The following is a 16314-nucleotide window of genomic DNA, read 5'->3' as shown; positions in this document are numbered from 1 at the left end:
TTCAGGGCAGAAGTCCAGGCTTGAGATATAAATCAGGGAGCCATCAGTGCTGATGAGGGAGAGAAGAGGGCCATGAACTGAACCTGGGCATTCCAAAGTTAAGCGGTCAGGGAGATGAAAATGAGCCCACAGAAGATTGAAAAAGAGGAGCTAATGAAATGGAAGGACAACTTGGAGAAGTGGCATCTTGGAAGCCAAGTGAAGAAAGTGTTTTCAGGAGGAGGGAGTGACCGACAGGGTGGAACGATGGTGTTGGTCAAGGAAGATCAGTTCTGAGGTTGGATTTAGCAATGTGGATGTCACTATGGACCCTGACAAAAATTGTATCAATGGAGTGGTCAGGTCAGAAGCGTGATTGAAATGGGTTCAAAAGAGAGTGGTAGAAGAAAAATTGGAGATGGTAAATATAATTATAGAAGTCTTCTGCTATAAAAGGGAGCAAAGAAATGAGGGGGTGTCTAGGGGGACTTTGGGGGCTAAGAGAGATTTGAGATGAGAAAAATTACACCATGCTTTGTATGGTGGCGGAAATGATCCAATAGAGAGGGAAATATTGATACAGGAAAGAATTGTAGAAGAAATGTCCTGGAGAAGTCAGGAAGAGATAGGTCTAGTATACAAAGTGGAGGAGTTGATCTTAGAGCTTGGATCATCCATCTATAGTAATAAGCAGGAGGCAGAGGTTGTGGATGGGTAGATATGGTGCTGAGGGCTGATGATAGTTTTTTCTGCTTGCTTCTCTTTTCTTCTTGAAATAAGAAGATCATCTGCTGAGAGGAAAGTGGTGTTGGGAATTTGAGGAGAGGGGAGGGTATGAGATAGTTGTCCAGAAGAGTGGGAAAGTCTGTGTATTAGGGGAGTCGTCCTAGTTTAGGCCATTATAATGACATACCCTAGCTGGAGTGGCTTAAACAACAGACATTTATTTCTCACAGTTCTGGAGGCTGGGAAGTCCAAGATGAGGGTGCCAGCATGATCAGGTTCTTGCTAAGGGCTCTCTTCTTGACTTGCAGATGGCAGCCTTCTCACTGTGTCCTCACATGGCCTAATCCCATCATGGGGTCCCCACCCTCATCTAAACCTAATTACCTACCAAAGACCCCACTCCCTGTATGATCACATTAGGGGTTAAGGCTTCGACGTGTTTTGAGGGACACAAGCATTGAGTCTTTAACAGGAATGTAGTATGCTCCCAGGGCAACATGAAGGGTCCACCTGAGGATTGTGGTGATGAATTTAAGGGGAGACACCAGGCTTTGTGTTTATCTAGTCAAGTTCAGCTGTCCAGGCATAGGCATAGTCAGCAGACAGTTGGGTTTATCCAGGATTGGGATTTTTCCATGTAACCATGATGAGGGGTGGGAGGAAGAGAGTGATTTTTTTTTTAAAGGAATTCCTTTATTTTTATTATTTATTTATTTATTTTTGGCTGTGTTGGATCTTCGTTTCTGTGCAAGGGCTTTCTCTAGTTGTGACAAGCGGGGGCCACTCTTCATCGCGGTGCGCGGGCCTCTCACTATCGCGGCCTCTCTTGTTGCGGAGCACAAGGTCCAGACGCGCAGGCTCAGTAGTTGTGGCTCACGGGCCTAGTTGCTCCGCGGCATGTGGGATCTTCCCAGACCAGGGCTCGAACCCGTGTCCCCTGCATTGGCAGGCAGATTCTCAACCACTGCGCCACCAGTGAAGCCCGAGAGTGATTTTTTGATGATTAACCATAATTTACGCTGGCCAAGGAGGGAAGTAGGGACACAAAGGGGGTGAAGACCCTTGAACAGTATATGGTAAATTGGTGCTTTGAACGTCCTAGTGGGATGGAAGAATTTTTGGACTCAGGGTGCCAGAGGGAGTGAACTAGGAAAAATAGAAGATGCTTGAAGTGAAAAGTAGGTAGAGATTGCAGGTATTGGTGATGACAGATCTGAGGTATGACTGCAGTCAGAGGCTGAGGTGGGATGAAGAACAAAAACACTGGGAGGGAGGAGTTCAAGTTAACACAAGGCATTAGTGTCATTATTTCAGTATAGGAGATCTTGTTTTTCACATGTCATAGCTTGAAGTGGGGTTAGAGAAAGAAAAAAAAAAAAACATCAAACCAGCCCATACAATACTTAATTACATTTTTCTGTACCTAAATGTTTTAGTGCTAATAATCTAATCCAGTATTACAGGTCCATATTGTGAGCATGCTCGTAACTGGTCTTTCTTCTTAGCATTCTATTTAACACTGATTTTTCTTAATGCAATAATTGTTGGTTCTTCAGAGTTGAATACATTCTTGGATGATCCAGAATTTGCTGATGTTATATTGAAAGCAGAGCAAGCAATAGAATTTGGAGTTTATCCAGAAAGAATCTCTCAAGGTTCAAGTGGAAGTTACTTTGTGAAGGATCCTAAGAGGGTGAGAATTTCACAGACCTACTATACATAACAGACATTTTGGAAAACACTAATTTAAATGTGAAGTCATTGTGAGTTTCTGAAGATATTTTCCTAATAAATCTGATTGCACCTTCTTTTCAGAAATAAAGGTCAGTTTACTATTAACTAAAGCACTCTACGACTTAAAAATTGAGCTATTCATTTTAAGCCATAGTTTTCTGTTTTATTATTTTAATATTTGGTTTCAAGTATTTATTGAATACTCAACATTTAGCTGTAGATTTGTTGGGTTTATATTCACAAGTCCTTACCATACAGAAACCAAGCAGAGTTTTATTTTACCCTCAGAATATTTTTTCCAGCATTATACCAGAGAAGGAGCCTGGGCAGTCTGAAGTTTGAAGGCGTTGGAATGTGACAAAGTGAAATGAACCAAAGTATAATTCTATGGCAGAAAAGAGAAGTTGATATGGGACTTTGTTCCACTTAGTCTAGAATTTTTCAGAAATCTGTATTATTTCTAAAAGCTTTCTGAATGATGCATAGCCAGCAGTTCTCTTTTTCAGGAGGAAAAAAGATTACAATTCCATCCAAATATTTTTTGCAAAGACTGAAGTTATATTTTAAAACATAGTCTTTTTTGAGATTTAAATATATATATGTAGGTAATGTCAATCTCTCAATCTTTATTCCAAGCTTGATTTCTTAATTTGTTCTTGTTGACTTTTTTATTAGTGACTCAGACTTTATTGCATTATAAAACAATTATATACTTATAATAAGATTTTTATTTCTTGTCTAAGGATAATTCAGCTTCTAAATTTAATATTAATGTATTTTATCAGACCAGTAATAATGAGTATAAACTTTTAGACATCCATGAGCAATTTTTTTTAAGAGGAGAGAATTTATTTAAAAATTGGTTCATAAAGAAATAACTGAAAAAAGATTTAGGGTAGGAGAATCTGGCAGCATAGATGTCACTATATCCTATCATTTCCTTTGTATCTTAGAGATGACTTTTTGTCATTGGATTTATTCATTTAACAGATGCTTGAATGTCTACTGTGTACCAGGTACACAGTACTTAGGATATAGCCCTAACAGAGAAAGTCCCTGCCCTTTTAGAATACACATCTACTGGGAAAGTAGACAATAAATAAACATAGAATTTGGGTATTTAATAGATATTGAATAATAACACTGTTTGACCTAGGTCAGTGGTTTTCAAACATTTTAAAATCAGTGGGACCCCTTCTTAACTAGGAAGTCCAGTACATAAAATGCATGAAATCAGTGGATGGGGTCTTAGAGCCCTGCCCTCCCCTCTTCTCTCACCTTCCCTAGAATTTCTCAGAGCACGGTTTGAAAACCATTAGCCCAAAGGATTATTGATTTTAGATGGTTGAATGAGAATGCGTATAAAACTGTTATTGGAATTAAACCTCTTAATAGTTAAGAGTGATGCCCAAATTTGTGGTGGGAAGAAGTAGAAAATGATCAGAATGCGTTTTGTGGATTATTATCTCTCTGTATTAAAAGTCTAATAAAATTTCTACTTTTTTCCCCCTATAGAACATTATTGGTGTGTTTAAACCCAAATCGGAAGAGCCTTATGGTCACCTGAATCCAAAATGGACCAAATATGTTCATAAGGTCTGCTGCCCTTGCTGCTTTGGCAGAGGCTGCCTGCTTCCTAATCAGGGATACCTTTCCGAAGCTGGTGCCTCCCTTGTGGATGAAAAGCTTCATCTGGGCATTGTACCAAAAACAAGGGTAAAGCAGAAATTGTTTTTAATCATGTACTTCTAATTTACAGCCCACTTCTCTGTGAACACTTTAGTAGTATTTGTAATGACAGAGCCTAAAGTTGAGCCCCTTTTTTTGTAATCCAGAGTCACAAATGACTAGTAAGTTGATTCTAGTGTAGATCCACAAAGTATCCAAGGGAATATCTCTTGCTCAGGTGAGCTGAGATGATGCTGACAAAAAGAGGAGAAAGAACTAGCATTTAGAAAGCAGAAAAAAACCTAGAAATTCTTTTGAAGGTAGAATAACTAATATGCTCAGAAGACTGACTGCTATCTTTTTCTTTCTGACCTTTATACATTTTTACTTGAAGTTCTACTTGAAATGTTCATTCCTAATTCTACATTTCAAGACTATTACTTCTTTCTTCCACTGGCCAATTTTAGGCTGCCTCTCTCAGAAAGAAATACATGTGTGCCATTTAACCAACTTTGCCAAATCCCTTAGCCTTTCTATTTTAGATTCTCAGGAGCATTTAGTATAGTGTTAAACTTTGCTAATTTACAGCATTAGAGTGAGTGCCATGGTGTATGTGAATAGAAACACTATAATGCAAATTCTAATAGCCATTTTTCTACACTGTACGTTTCTAGGTGGTTTGGCTTGTCAGTGAGACATTTAACTACAGTGCAATTGACCGTGCAAAATCTAGAGGCAAAAAGTATGCTTTAGAGAAAGTGCCAAAAGTAGGTAGAAAATTTCATCGGATAGGACTTCCTCCTAAGGTAAGTTACTGCGATGAGCTTTATTTGGGGGGAAGTTCATCACATATTACCTGAGCTCTGTGCGCTAGGCACTGTGCTGTGGACTGCGGATATATGTTAGTAAAAACGGTTTTCTCATCTTCAAGAGCTTATAGTAACAAGCAGTCTCAATGCAATGTGATAAAGCTGTTGAGGATGGTTAAGTGCAGGGAGCCCAGAGAGGGTAGAGGAGGGATATTTAACCCACTTTGGAGGGCTAGGGAATTTCCCAGAGGAGGCTGCACCTAAGGCTTTATAAAGTACTGGCTGAAAGTGCAGGCTGAGCATTAGACCTCGGTTTTATTCCAGCCCTCTCCACCAGTTAGCTCTGAGACCTTGGGCAAGTCCCTTACTCTCCAAGCCCCAGTTTCTGTAAAACGGGGATAATAAAAAACTACCTCTTAAGGTTGTGAGAATAAAACGAAAAAATATATGTCAAGTACTTGGTACAGTACCTGGCACATAGTAAATGATAGTAGCCGAGTTTACTCACTACATATTAGATTTTGTTTTTTCTTATCACTTTTAAATAAACCTAAGGGATGATTAGCAACTAGCTAAGCAAGGGTAAGGGAGAGTTAATGGGACAAACATTCTAGAAAAAGCACTAGGCTTTATTTATTTATTTTTTAATTATATTTAACCTGCAATTTTGTTGTTTTGTTGTTGCTGTGCATTTATCTATATAAAAGAATTGGAGTAGAAATGCATGGTTATCCTAACTTGTCTTTAATATTGTACTCCAAGTAAGCAGGAAGTTTTGAAAAAATTTACAAGGCCTGTTACTCCTTGCATATGCTGAAATAGGTGTGACTAAAGAAGGATATTATTTCCGTATTTATGACTACTAGGACTTCATTATGAGTGCTTTAGAGAAAACATTTAGGAAATCATTAAAATTTCATGCCAACCATAACATAAAGTGTTAGGATAAGTGACAGATTTTTTTTTTTTTGGCTGCAACGCCCAGCATGTGGGATCTTAGTTCCTGGACCAGGGAGCCAACCTGGGCCCTCGGCAGTGAAAGCATGGAGTCCTAAATAGGTTTTCTTTGTAGTGATTTGTTTGTAAATATTTATGAGGCCAACTAGGTTACCCATTACCTATGTGTCCTGTGCTGTTTAAATTTGTATTTCCGTCTTTAAAAAATTGTTTAATATTAACAACTAGTAATTTTAGCGATAGAAAACTTTATAAAATAGACATATCTTCAAGGAAAGGACTTTTTTAAAAAACCACTATAGAGGTTATGATTAATTGGTTACTTCTTTAAAATTTATGACAGGATCTTTAAGCTACATAGTCAAAGAATTCATTCTTTTATAAAAATAAAGTCATTTTCTGTATCTTATGTTGTAAAAAGAATCCTGAAGTATTTTTTCAGTAAGATAAAATTATACTATTATTAAATAAATAACCAGGATAGGTGTAAAATTTGGTCTTCAAAATTAACTTCATGTTAATGAATATTTTTAGAAAACAGCATTCTTGTTGAGAATATCACCTTAAAGGCACGTGTGTATTTTGTTTTTTAGTTATCCTAAAATAGCTGCTATGCTCCTTGAAAGTCTAGGATTGAGCGTTTTTAATTTGCTATGTATTCTTTATGTGATTATTTTAAATTAGTGTATAAAAATAGTTTTCTTGATAAATGTGGCTTATCTAAATTAGTGTTAACTTCGATTTTTCTTATTGTGTTCATATAAAGTATTTTATGACAATACTGCTGAGAACTTTAAAAAGTAGTCTCTTTGTTCTTATATTTTCTTTTCTAACTATAATTCTTAAAATTATAGATTGGTTCCTTTCAGTTATTTGTTGAAGGTTACAAGGAGGCTGAATATTGGCTTAGGAAATTTGAAGCTGACCCTTTGCCGGAGAATATTAGAAAACAATTTCAGTCACAGTTTGAAAGATTAGTTATTTTGGATTACCTCATCAGAAATACAGGTACTGAAGTTCTCTCATTTGTTCACTCAAATCTTGTTAACTTTCAAATTGTATTCAACTCTTGTTTATCCAAATCAAAGATGTAAAATTTTGATGCAGTAGTCTTGAGGCCACTTTTTCTTTACGTTCCTTAGAAAACAGAGATGTAGTACCAACTCTCCCAGGCAGAATTAATCTCGTACTGGATATTCTGACTCAGAGCAGGCGCCTGCCCAGGTGATAAGGATCAGTTCCTATCCCTCGGGAGCGGGGAGTTTCTTGGCAACAGGACAAAGCCTGCTGGAAATTGGAAATGTTGTAACATCTTATGGAAAAACCCGAACAAACTTTTTGGCCAACATAATAGATAATCTGCGACAGTGGTTCCCAAATGTGGTTCCCTGGACTGTCAGGGTCAGTATTATGTGGGCATTTGTTACAGATGCATCTTCTGGGAGCCCAGCCCAGACCTGCTGAATGTGAGGCCAGCAGTTCGTGGTTTAATAAGTCCTCCAGGTAATTCTCATGCACCCTGAAGCTTGAGAACCACTGGTTCAAAATCTTTGCTCATTTATATTAGTTTCTGGAAAAGCATTATGTACCTTTTTAGATTTACCTTTATTAAATCATATGGTCTTAAGTTAATGTTAAAATTAGTGTAGAGTCCAATGGAATATTGCTCAGCCATGAAAAAGAATGAGATATTGCCATTTGCAGCAATATGGATGGACCCAGAGAATATTATACTTAGTGAAGTAAATCATACAGAGAAAGACAAAAATAATGTGATATCACTTATATGTGGAATCCAAAAAAATAACACAAATGAAGCTACATACGAAACAGAAACAGACTCATAGACATAGAAAACAAACTTATGGTTACCCAAGGGGAGAGGGAAGGAAGGAGGGATAAATTAGGAGTATGGGATTAACAGGTACAAACTACCACACATAAAACAGATAAGCAACAAGGATTTACTGTATAGCATAGGGAATTATATTCAATATCTTGTAATAACCTATAATGGGAAATAATCTGAAAAAAATATGTATATATAACTGAATCACTGCTGTACCCCTCAAACTAACACAATATTGCGAATCGACTATAGTTCAGTTTTTTTAAAAATTAGTGTAGAATCTAGAATACTCCTATAGAGACATTAGGTAAGAGCCTATCCAGGAATTTGCCTGGAAATGGGGGTGGATGCTTTTTCTTCCCAAGGTGAAGAGAAATTATCCTTTTTAATAACCTTGGTTTAAGAGTTCTTGACAGTAATCGTACCTACCACAGAGTTATAAGAATTCAGTGAACTAATACATGTTAAGCACTTACAACAATGTCTGGCACAGAGTAAATCTCAATGAATGTTAGCTAACATTTATGAGTATTTTTAGTCTGTATGTGCTAAATTGGAGGCTTTAATATGTCCATATGCTACAGATAACAAATGAAGGTCTCAAAAAGTGATGACTAAATTTTTCCCCTTGATTAAACTATGATATCCATAAAAAAATGAAGTAACAGATTTTTTTGTTTGTTTGTTTTGAAAGATAGGGGAAATGATAACTGGTTAATCAGATGTGAAAACCAGAAACAAGAAGATGAAATTACGGTAAGGAAATTTTAATATATATATGTATATACACATACACACACTATCAATTTCTGTAAAAAATTCCTTGACGTTAAGTTATTCTTCATCACATCCTCTCCTTCACCTAGATCCTTGGTTTTTATCTCCTTTTTCTGTTTTTATCCTCTTTTTTCTTTCCTTCACCTGTTTACATTGTATTTTTTATTCTATTTTCAAAATCTCTGTGCAGTTTTATTTTTTATGTTGTATTAGTATAGAAGAATGATATCAGCTCAGTACTTTTTTTAGGGCTTTGGAAATTTGTTGTATAACCACCATATTTATTTTGCTTTTATGTAATAAAGAAAGGCTTCTAGTATTTTTTGCCAAAATGTTTATATTTTACTAATTCACTTCTTTCTGAGCCTTATGACTCAGGATTAGATAATGCAGAATTACCCAATAAAATGGAACCTATGTGCTTTACCTGTGAATTATAGCCATTGAACTTAAAAAAATATACTTCTAATGCTTATAAGAAGCTGGTTTTCATGTACATAATAGACTGTGAAGACCCTCAACACTATCAGGATGATAGATTTTAGATCCATTCCTATCAACTTTGACTACCCAAGTTCAAATTTTAGATATTTACATGAGAGATATATTCAGAATAATTTTACTAGTTTTAATCAGTTTAAACATTTAAGAGAGTTTTAACTGATTAAAAATAAATTTCTCCAATGTTTACAGTCTGTGTATTCTCATCACTTAAAGCTGTTGCATCACTTTAAAAGTTTGTAGTTTTCCGTGTTCATCAAAGAAATTTAAAATTACATATTCATAGTACTCAGCAATAAAAAAAGAATAAGCTTGATATATGCAATAATGTGAATGCAGCTCAAAATCCTGCCAAGTGAAAGAAGCTACACAAAAGGGAAGATACTGTCTGATTCCTTTTATATAAAAATCTAGAAAATGCAAACTAATCCCTAGGGACAGAAAGCAGGCCATGGTTGCCTGGGGTGGGGTAGAGGGAGGGAGGGGACTGCTAAGGGACACAAGGAAACTTCTGGGTGGTTTCACATCTGTCAGTGCTTGTCAGATTGTACACTTTAATATGTAAAGTTTATTGTGTGTAAATTATACCTCAATAAAGTTGTAAATAGAAAAAAATGATAGAAATACAAATAAATGGCAGTTATAGCAGAAATGGGTTTTAAAATACACATATAAAAATATTCATATTTATAACAGTTCCTAAATATATTTTATTGGTATATCTTAAGCAATTGGATTTTACTGAAAACCTTATTCTTCCGCTCTTAAGTATTTTGTGCATTTTCATCGAGATACTTGATATAAACTAACAGGAACAAACCTGGCATATATCACTTGGACCTTCACTCTAATACTTTCAATTTAAAAATTATCTTTTTCACGTCTTGTTATTTTATCTGGGCCACTTAATAATGGCAACCGTCTATTTTTTGATAATAGGAGGTACTGTTTAACATGAAAAGTCTCTTGTCCCTGAGGTCTTCGTTTCCGTTACAGAAGAATGGAGAAGTTAGGAATGGCCTACATTCTGTAATCAAGAGTTTCTTGAAGTTCCTTCTACTGGACCTTATTATATTTAGCTATGGTCATTGGGGAGTTTTATTTAGAAACATTTTGTGTTTGAACTAATTATTTCTATGAGACCGTAGGAAAGACTTGATTTTAATAAGGTAACTTTAAGTTGTTATCTTAAAAATATCAATATTTTGCAAATACCATACATTTAAGCAATGTATCTAACAATAAATTATCCAGAAGTACACTTTTTAAAGTCTTGATAATTCCCAGCCCTCTTCCACAAAGAGGAAAAAAATGAAACTATTAATGCATGAATTTGTAATACCAAATTTAAAAAAAAATAGTGATTATGAAGTTTTTACTGATTCTTAAGACAGTCTCTTCCCTTAAAAGGTAAATTGGTACCTTCTGGCAACTTTATTTTTATAAGCTCTTCAGATAAAATGTCTTTAAGCCTCAGCAATTGTTATAAATTATCTTTTGGAAATATGCATATAAATTTTTTTATCAACAGACTATTTTTCTCCCCTTTAGGAAACAAAACGGACTGATTATAAAGAAACGCTTATTAAAATAGCTGCAATTGATAATGGTCTAGCATTTCCTTTTAAACATCCTGATGAGTGGAGAGCATGTGAGTATTTAGAACTTTCCATAGATTCTGTAGTTACCCCTTTTCCAGAATAAGAGGGGATGAAATTTATGGATATCACAATAGCAGAGGAAAAACTGGGTGAAATACAGTCATTCATTAGGGCTCAGTTCTAGGCACTAGGGATGCAAAAATGTGTACTACACTCTGTGGGTCTTGCCATGTATTGTTTGCTTATTTTTGGATGACTGTGTCTGATTTTGATTTTTTGGCTTGTATTAGCCTTGTAAAATAAGTTTGATAGCTTTCCAATTTTTAAATGTATGTAATATGGGAATTATCTATTTTAATATTTTGGTAGAATTTTATTTTCATATTTGGGTAGTATTCACTTCTAAAACAATTTAGGCCTACCTCCCCCTTTTCTAGTGAGTAGTGGCTTAACTGCCTTACCAGTCTCTTCTACAGTTAATGGTCAGGTTTTCTACGTCTTCTTGAGCCAGTTTTAGACGTTGTTATTTTGCTTAAAATTATCCATGTTATCTTGAGTTGTAATTTATGCGTATAAGTGTTTTGTAGAATTCTCTTATGATTTAAGAAATCCCCTCTGTGCATATTAAATATTTAGGGGTGAAATGAAATGGAATTTGCTTTAAAATACTTAGGGGGAGGAAAAACAGGGATAGATGAAACAAATTTTATAAGAAATTTGGGAATAATTGAATTAGGTTATTCAGAATATGGGAATTCATTGTACTAGTTTTTAAAATTTTTGCATATGTTTGAAATATATGTAATAAATTAAAAAAATAATCTCTGTATCTATGACTATGCCTCTTTTAAATTCCTACTGTTTATTGGATTTTTTTTCACTAGACTTGCCCAAGATTGTCTATTATAAAGCACTGGCCCATATATATATAATATATATGATTATATATAAATATAATATACAAAACAAATATAATATACATAATTATATTAATATATTTTATATATAATTTTTTTTGCTTTTATCAGATAATTGGCCTTCTATTGATCAGGTTTCCAGTTTGTTTATTTGCTTTTTCTTTTTCATAATTTATGTTTTCCATTATTATTTTCTTCTATTGTGTTCATGCTATTTTTTTTTCCTATTTTTTTTTTTCTAGGTATCATTTGGCTAAAGCACAGATTGGCTAGGTGTTGCATTGTTGTTCTGCTTTTACATATTCATACTTCCCGATTTTATTTTGACAGGAATAATTTAGAAGTATTTTGTTTGGTTTTAAATTTCTAGGGCAGTTGATTTAAAAAAAACTGTCCATTGTTATTTTCAAGTTTTATTGCTTTGGGATCTGTGAATGTTAACTGTGTGAATTCTGCTCTTTGAAATTTTTTAGTAATTCTTTTGTAACTTTTATGGCCAGTCTGAAGGACTGTATTTGAGAAGAATGCGGTTAGGCACAAAGTTCTGTGTCTGTCTACTAATGAAAGCTTGTTAGTCAAATCATATTCTTGATATATTTTTTGACCACTTGATCTGTTAATTTTTGAGAGACAAAGTTCACTGTGATTGTGATTTTGTCAATTTCTTCTTGCATTTCTATACATTTTTTGCTTTGTATTTCACATACAAAGGCCCAGCGTTTTATCTTGCTGTTGGCGTGTTCTTTTCATTAGTGTAAAATATATCCCACTTTATCCCTCGCAGTGTCTTTGGCATTTCTTATTTCGTCTGTTGTAACATTGCTGTACCTCGTTTCTTTTTATTAGTATTTACCTGTATTATTCTATACTTTTATTTTCAACTTCCATTATTTTAAGTATATGACATACGAACAGCTCTTAGCTGAATTTTTTTTTTTTTTTTTACCCAATCTGAGATCCTTTTAATAGGTACACTTAACTCTGTAGTTTGTCTCAATAAACTACTGATGTGTTTGAACTTTTCCTGCCATCTTTTTTTTTTTTTCTATTTACCATGAATTTCAATTTTTTCTTTTTTTCCTTTCCTATCTTTGGTTGAACTGACTTGAGATGTCTTTGTTCTATTTTTTTTTTTCCTCTGATGGTTTGGAATCTATATGCAAATTGCATTTTAAAAGTGTCAAGTTTAAGATGCCTACAGTACACCTGGAAAATTTTACCAAACACACAGTTGGGGATTAAGGGTCTAGAACTTGAAAGATTAATTGGTATTGAGGATGTCATTTTTAAACTGTCACCTTGGTAAGTGGAAGCCGTGGTGGTGTTGCTATCACCTGGGAAAATCATGGTGAACAAATGTCATCACTAGGACAATGTGTGAGGTACATAGGTACTCAATAAATGTTTCATGAATATTTAGTAGATGAAGGAGAGGAAGGACTAAGTATAGAACCTGGGAATGGTGACATTGAAAATGAGAGGAAAAGCCAGCCAACAAGAGAAGTGGCTTAAAAGACAGAAGGTAAAGTTTGAGAGAGTGGTATCTCCAAAACCACATAGAAGAGAATTTCACAGAGGGAGATGATAGAGAACAGTCCTGCTTGCTGCAAAGACACATGAAGTAGCATGAGGGCTGAAAATGGGCTTTTTGAGAAACCCTTATGAGATGACTGGTGATCTTAGGGGAGAGTTTGAATGGTGATAGTAGAAGTTGAGGGATAGGGATTGGAAGTAGAGGCAGGCATAGAATGAGGGCTTTTCTTTTATATAATTGGTCAGGGAAAGGTCAAAGGGAAATTGGACATAGCTTCAGAGATGTAGGCCACAGGAAAGGCTTTCTTTGGAATGGACTGTACTTCCCACAGTTTTCAAAGAGATAGATAAAAGAGAATTCAGAAGGAATGACTCTAAAGGCAGAGTTTTTTCCTCAGGGCTTTCTAAGTGGTAGGAGCTGGAGGTTCACATTGGATGTACCCACTGGAGTTCTATGGGTGATCATATTCTCATAAGCCTTACATTTTCTTGCAAGAATCTGAATATGTACCCTATCTAGACAATCTCACTACGTTACAAATCTTTCTAGTCCTGGCACTGTGTATATTTAATGGTCTTCTTGGGAGAGAACTAGAGTTAGCCCAGAATCATGGATCTATTATCCCTCAAAGCCAATTACCTGATTACCTACTAATGATTTAAAATTTTGGAACATCATACACACACACAGACACACATATACAAATATGAGTGGTCAGTTCCTGATAATTTGTGGCTGAAAACGCAGGGAGACCTCGGCCATGGTATCTGGGGCTGTGAACAAATTATAGATACCCCTCAGTTTCCAAACACAGAAACCAGAGATTCAGATATATTTTTTGATATAGGGCTGTTTGAGATAGACTCATTATCAAAACACTTAGTGTTTCGTATTTAAAACTCAGAAACCTAACCAGTTCAGGTAATACCTTACTGTGCTTTACCGTCTGAATTAACCATCCAAACTTAGAAATATGAATAATTTAGATCGCAAAAACTAATTGTTCTCTCTGATACCTCCTTTCTCCTTTTTTTTTTTTTAACATCTTTATTGGAGTATAATTGCTTTACAGTGGTGTGTTAGTTTCTGCTTTATAACAAAGTGAATCAGCTATACATATACATATATCCCTATATCTCCTCCCTCTTGTGTCTCCCTCCCACCGTCCCTATCCCACCCCTCTAGGTCTCCTGTCTTTTTTTTAACCTAAGAACTGTAGGGAAAAAACAGGGTAAATTTAGGTCTAAATAAACCATTAAACCATTTCCCCTCACTGATAAGAATACTTTTTTTTTTTTTTTTAGATCCATTTCACTGGGCTTGGCTTCCTCAAGCAAAAGTTCCTTTTTCTGAAGAAATAAGAAACTTGGTTCTACCATATATTTCTGACATGAACTTTGTGCAAGATTTATGTGAAGATCTTTATGAACTTTTTAAGGTAAATAAGTTTTTAGTTTTAATTATTGCAGAAAATGAAATAAATCTTAAAAGAGATTTTCTTAATAGAGCTAATTTGCAGTTTACTGCTTCTGGTATCACTGCTTGCAGTAGAACCTGACATAACAGAAAGGAATTAGCAGTTTTACTTTATAGGAGCATAAATTTATGAAGTTACACTATGAGTATTCTTTGGAGTGAAATTACATTATAATCTGAGAAGTTGTTTTCTTCAAAAGTTGAATTTTTACAGAATTACTCTATGAATTATAATAAATGTTTGGTGATCTGCTATGATTCAATTTTCTTTTTAAAAAAGCCTAAACCCATTGGCTGGAAAGTCATTTTAAATCCTTTCTGGAACAAGTTGGAGTATAACTACACTGTTTATTGTCATTCTGGAGGAATACGAAAATACATCAAGTAAAAATAATCTTTTCATGCTATTTTTTTCTATTAGGAATGCTTTCTAATGACCTTATGTGCCGAGTTGAAGAGTTCATTTGTTTTCAATTTTTTTTTTTCAAAGATCCTGATTTTTGGAATTATAGTAATGTTTTCTTTCCTTTTTGTGATAGACTGACAGAAGATTCGACAAAGCCACTTTTGAAAGGCAGATGTCTGTGATGAGGGGTCAGGTAGGTCACCTTTTTAAGATCTTGTTCATTAAGGAAAAACTCTCTCTTTGAAACAGTAGTCAACTTTTTTTTTTCCATTGTGACCCAAAGATGCAGCTCTCAACACTGTCCTTTATTCTGAACCAAAATAGCTCAGATGATTAGAAATGAAGTTGATTTCAATACTCTTTTGTCTTCTGTATTAGATTTTTTTACCTTGTTGTGTATTGTTTAGTTAGCCAGTCTCCTCCTACTGCTAGTTCTTGTCCTCATTTTGATAACTGTTTTCCTGAGTGTTGGTATCATTTTCCTCCTCAAATCCACTTGCTTGAATGTTTCAATACCACGTTCTGTTTCCTGTTGATTATTTTCCTCATAAAATATGTTTGGCCTTTGCTAGAGCAGTCAGTAAATAACCATGTCACCATGGTTGAGCACTAATTGGGACATACAAATACTAGTTGTAACTCAGTCCTCTCACTCCTTTTCACCTCCTTTAATTAGCAATACAGGGTATTAGTTACATCTGCTGGTGTGGACCTGCAGGCTGGACTGACCTACAGGTGATGTCTGGTTCTTCTACTCTACTAATAGTATTTAGATTCCAAAAGGAAGACTTGAAATGAAAATAAACTGTAGTGTAAACATTGTCTTTTAGTGACTTACTAATTAACTTTTTCTTCCTAAAATATGCATTTCATTTAAGGTAGCTATTTGCTGTATACCTGTGACAAAGAAGACAAGTCTAGGTTTTGCACTATTTATTATATAACATTAACAAATAGATATAGTTAAATTAGATAACTATGTATTCATCATATATTTATTGACAGAACCAGAGCCAGAAACTGTCCTAGTGATTGAGATACAGCAGTGAGTAAAAACCAAGTTACTACTCTGATGGAGCTCTTGCTCTGATGAGGCTGGGGGTCAGGAAAAGGGACAGATTATTAGCATGTACATCTCTCTGTGTTCTCTTGCGCTTATACAGTGCTTTGCTAGAGTCATAAGTTTTAAATAGTAAGTGAAATGGCTGGAGAAGCAGGCTAGAGCCAGATTTTAGAGGGCCTTAAGTGCTAGGTATAGATTCCACATGGAAGGGGTTGGAGCAGTTGTGATAACCCAAGTGCCCATCAACAGATGATTGGCTTAGAATACAGTGGAATATTACTCAGCCATAAAAAAGAATGAAATATTGCCATTTGCAG

At 35.0% G+C, this 16314-nt stretch overlaps 1 protein-coding gene across 3 annotated transcripts in view; it reads left to right on the top strand.

Annotated features, from left to right (window-relative positions):
• The window catches only part of PI4K2B (phosphatidylinositol 4-kinase type 2 beta), a 32240-nt gene that overhangs the window by 7464 nt on the left and 8462 nt on the right, over nucleotides 1-16314 (top strand). For 2 of the 3 annotated variants that reach the window (XR_005019973.1, XM_036852875.1), the window contains exons 2-9: nucleotides 2262-2398; nucleotides 3955-4155; nucleotides 4782-4913; nucleotides 6728-6881; nucleotides 8417-8478; nucleotides 10552-10651; nucleotides 14357-14490; nucleotides 15068-15127. Coding sequence is in view for 2 of the 3 variants with exons in the window: in XM_036852875.1 (XP_036708770.1) it covers nucleotides 2262-2398; nucleotides 3955-4155; nucleotides 4782-4913; nucleotides 6728-6881; nucleotides 8417-8478; nucleotides 10552-10651; nucleotides 14357-14490; nucleotides 15068-15127 (980 nt within the window). In the remaining variant the exon portion in view is untranslated. The remainder of the gene's footprint in view (nucleotides 1-2261; nucleotides 2399-3954; nucleotides 4156-4781; nucleotides 4914-6727; nucleotides 6882-8416; nucleotides 8479-10551; nucleotides 10652-14356; nucleotides 14491-15067; nucleotides 15128-16314) is intronic. The other variant, XM_036852876.1, reaches the window with a different exon arrangement.

Source organism: Balaenoptera musculus, chromosome 5 (assembly GCF_009873245.2).
Source record: "Balaenoptera musculus isolate JJ_BM4_2016_0621 chromosome 5, mBalMus1.pri.v3, whole genome shotgun sequence".
In the NCBI taxonomy this organism is placed as follows: domain Eukaryota; kingdom Metazoa; phylum Chordata; class Mammalia; order Artiodactyla; family Balaenopteridae; genus Balaenoptera; species Balaenoptera musculus.
This window is presented reverse-complemented; position numbering and strand designations above follow the sequence as displayed.